At 36.5% G+C, this 4,537-nt stretch overlaps 1 protein-coding gene across 1 annotated transcript in view; it reads right to left on the bottom strand.

The window, feature by feature from the left end:
* Window positions 1-4,537, bottom strand: part of LOC107674032 (disintegrin and metalloproteinase domain-containing protein 12-like) — a 117,362-nt gene that overhangs the window by 61,599 nt on the left and 51,226 nt on the right. Inside the window, exon 7 of the mRNA XM_016467891.1 lies at window positions 4,112-4,177. Coding sequence (XP_016323377.1) covers window positions 4,112-4,177 — 66 coding nt within the window. The remainder of the gene's footprint in view (window positions 1-4,111; window positions 4,178-4,537) is intronic.

Here is a 4,537-nt window from a genome sequence, read left to right as displayed (position 1 = left end):
CTCACTCAGGGCGGGTCTAAGGTAAGACACCAGTCCAGTCTGTGCTGAAACGCTACTGTCAATCAAACTATCGTGGGAGGGGCCTGTCTGTGTGATATCACACAGACAGGCATCTGAGATCGGTTCGATTTGAGAAAGGGGAAAACATTTAACCAGATAAAAAAAAAAAACACTTGGTGGATTTTTATCATTATAGGGTGATTGTGTACACACACTGCCAACACACATTTCAGTTCAAACAACTTGTAAAAGTGCATGTAGCATCCTATGACCCCTTTAAGGGTCAAGATCATGTTATCTGCATCTCCTGCACTCCACCAAGCCACTCCCATAATAGCTGTCATTACTCAAATTAATGCATGACTCTACATTATCTGTATAGCATGTGTAAGACTCGAATACAATTATGAAGTAATAATATTATGACAAATAAATATTTCAGTGAGTAAAACTGGCTGTGTCTGTAGTATTAAAGACTACACAACATTATTATATTATCTTTAAATTATTATTATTTTTAAACTATTGTCCCTGGATTAGTAGGGTACTCTTGTAATAAAGTAGCGGTGGTAGAGGACAGATTTGAAGTATAAATTCTGCTTAAAAAGATGCAATCTAATCCTGTTTACATGAAATAAACCTGCTCCCGAGCAGGTTTAAGCTTACGGACCTGTTGCTATGACAGCAACTCCGAGATGAGCTTCGAAGAACCAAACAATCCAAGATCATGCCAAATCATCAACAATCAAATCCAGCTAACTGAGTTAGCGACGTACGAAGAACAGGCCCCAGGTGTGCTGAAGCAGGTTGAAAATAAACTTTGCATGATATAATTAATTGGGTTAATTTTTAATTAAATAACAGCCCTAATATTCAGTTATTTCCTCGTACTAGACTGGAAAAAAACATAACATCTGATTAATCATGTATGACACGTGAAAGGACCAGCAGATAGTGATGTTGTGTTAAATATCTTGGGCTGTAGATGCTCCTATGAATTTTGATCCTTTCTCTTTCAAACTCTCTCTTTTAAAATCTCTTTCAACCTTGCCATAAAACACACATTCAAGCACCACTGCTCTTATTCTCCTTCCCTTTTTCTTCTGCTCTCTTCATCATCTGTTCACTGAGAACAAAGCAGAGCTTCAGCATTATCCATTTCAGCCGAAGTGAAGAAAACCTCCCTGCTGCCTCACGAACGTGTCCTGGTTACCAGCGAACCACCTCTAAAAACCCAGAAACATATTTTTTTTTCTTAATTTAGCTGCCATCTTTTCACACAACTATAACCTGACTGTCTTTTTTTCCATTTTGCTGTACATCAAAATGCCATTTCCTGCCTTGATTACAGGGCGAGGAACATGACAGGCTCATCTTAGCTTTCAGAGCCAACAGGGGTGATATTTATCTGCCTCATTTTATTTATTCAAGATCTATAGTGTGCCACTGATGACCGTATATCTTGAGTATGAGTGACTTGCCTCTCTTTGAGCGTAATTGCAGACTAATACGGTGTGGTTAATGCTGTGGGAAATCCAGACTTAACTATTCCAAGAAACCACGACCAAGCTGTCACATTGAAAACATGGTGCCTTTATTGGTAACAGACATATTTAAGTGCTCTTGGGTTTCTGTCAAGTTAGTTCCAGATTTTACAGGGCATCTCCTATCAAAGACATTCCAAGTTTTAGATTCCTATAATCATGTAAGATGTGTTCATTATGGTTAGTCCAAATTTGTTTGCACAAAAGTCAGACTGTTAGATTCAAATCTTCTTAGACAATTTGTGAGTCAACGCAGAGGATTGTGAAGACTTTTTAAGCTGATCAGCCTTATAACATGGTACAAGATTTGGTTTAATTCACAGCCAGATTCATTTTCAGTCTCTGTTTGCCATATGTAAGTAAATGGGGGACAGATACACATATGGAAACAAGACTCTGAAACCACAGCAGCCAATACAGAAATACTGTATATCAGTTAGCATACAGTGTCTCTTTTCCCAAATCTTTGTGTGTGTGTGTGTGTCCCCTTTTGTCTCTTTTAAGTTTCTTTCTCTCTTTAGTGGATCTGATGATTTTATGAAATAACGTAAAGAAATACTTCATCCAAAAATGAAAATTCTGTCATCACTTACTCATTTTCATGCCATGGAAATTTAGCAGAACCTTCATGCAGCTGTTTTCCAAACAATGAAGTAAATGGTGTAAAAAATGACAAAAGCACTATAGAAAAGGTCAATTTGTGCAACATATGCACCAATTTTATGGTGCTTTATTTGTCATTTTTGGAGTTTGACAGTCCCCGGTGACCTTTCACTTTCATTGTATAGAAAAGAACAACATGATCATCCTTTTGACAGAAGAAATAAATAATCATGCGCTTTTAAAACAAAGGAGGGTGAGTAATTGATGACAGAATTTTCATTTTGGGGGAACTATCCATTTAAGAAGTTAATGGAAATCATTTTTCATACAGCACCACAACAGTTTGTAACTCAGACCTATGGCTAATGACTTCATCTCTGTGAGGTCCTGTTTAAGAGTCACAGTTTGTTACAGTGGCATGGATGATAGATCTAGACTAATAAAAATGTAAATGTGTTTTATTTAGCTATACAGCAGCAAAGCAGTGATAGATGGTCGAATATTTAATAGGTATTTAAAATTTAAAAAAATGGCAGCAAAACTCAACTCCACAAATATATAAGGTATATGCCGAAAATATTTCTTATTCATTTTACATGATACTATTTTCTCTCTTTCTCTCTTCCTTTTTATATTTATTTCCTGGTTTACATTAAAATTTTAATTCCAAATGTTAGAAGTGTCCTCATATTTCAGGTTCCAACTGTATGTGTTTTCCTGAAAATGATCAAACACTAAAGCAAATCTGTTAGGGCAGTGATTTGTGTTTATCATATCACTGGAATTTTAACTGTACAACACTGGCTTTTCAAGAGAAAACACACACCTAAAGAACAGCAGCAGGTTAAAGGAGTGCAAGGGCCTTTTCAAAAAATCATGAATAAACCAAGAAAGCCATGATAAAAAAAGGCAGAGGGAATTAGTTGTCTTTCTTTAAGTCACTACACCACACTGGATGGGACACAGCCTATACCTTAAAAGAATACTTCACCCAAAAATGAAAAAGTCACTATTTATTTACCCTCATGATTTTCTTTCTGGACCATAAATAAGCTGCAGGCTCATTACAATGAATGGAACTGAGGTTTTCTAGCCTGAAAAGTCATTTTGCATTTTTTTGAAGCTTTAGTCCCTATGGAAAAAAAAATATGTACCAGCTTTGGAATAGCATGAGGATGATGAATAATGACAGAATTATTATAGAAAATGAGCTATCCCTTTAAATTTCAATGCTTTTAAATCATGAAAGTCTAAAGCTGGATGGTTGTGCAGCTCAGGGTGAATGTGCTAATTATGGGACACAGAGTGTGTGATGATGCAATTTGGAGACAAGTGTGACAGCCAGCCACTTTTGGTCCAGCATTGCTTCCCCTGTGAGTGTATGTTTAAGATGCAAAAATTAATAGAATTAATAGAATGGATAAGCCTTTTTAGTCAAATAGTGTTGCATGATAATTTAATTAACAGGAATGAAAACCATCACAATAACTCTGTATCTCTCTCTCCCTCTCACACACACTTTAATATACAGACAGCTGTGCTGATAACATGGTAGCTTTCTTGTTGCCCAGTTTCCTTTTCCCACATCCAATGTTCACTTTATACACAACACTTCCTGTTTCCTGTCTGATCATTTGGGAGCATTGCCCTAATTCCAGTCAGGTCCCACCCTCTATGACCTGCTTTTGGTTTGGCCTACTAAGGTGAAACAAAGAACCAAAACTTTACCGTAACCCAAACACTGCACAGTACTCAACCAAATACAATTGGGTATTACAGCACATTTCCCTTCATTCTTCTTTCTTTATGAGTCTGATGTTAAGAGTACACGGTGCAAACCAGTTTGGTGGAGCATGTGAGATAACAAGATTCTGTGATATCTGACTGACACTTACCAAAATACTTTTTAACTTGTCTTGCGCTACAATCTCTGTCAAACTTTTTGTGTTTGTTTGTTGTCCTACCTCCCTGTTGTCTGCTACAATGATGAGCTCCACGTATTTGGCGGTCTTCTGAACATCCCGTTTATGCTGCCAAACAGAAAAGAGCAGGTCAACGATCTTACTATGTGATCAACTTTTCATTACCAACAACATTTACCAGACGGTCCATCAGAGCCTAGTGATAGGGATTTTGAATCATCCCAGTGACTTGAATCTTTTGAATCTGTTCACAGATTTATGTTCACCAAACAACAGATTAATCCACTAATTCTTTCAGTGAGACTTTCTGCAGGTTACACCAGTAAGTGATTTTTCCTTTTTGTTTTGTGTATGTGTGTATTATAAGCAACCAATTAATTAAAAACCACCTGAAACAATTTACATTTTTCTTTATTAAAATTTGTGTATACAGTACAAATCTAAAAAAAACAAAAAAAAAAACAGACT

This window comes from Sinocyclocheilus anshuiensis, unplaced genomic scaffold, assembly GCF_001515605.1.
Source record: "Sinocyclocheilus anshuiensis isolate Anshui unplaced genomic scaffold, SAMN03320099.WGS_v1.1 scaffold544, whole genome shotgun sequence".
Taxonomy (NCBI): Eukaryota; Metazoa; Chordata; class Actinopteri; order Cypriniformes; family Cyprinidae; genus Sinocyclocheilus; species Sinocyclocheilus anshuiensis.
This window is presented reverse-complemented; position numbering and strand designations above follow the sequence as displayed.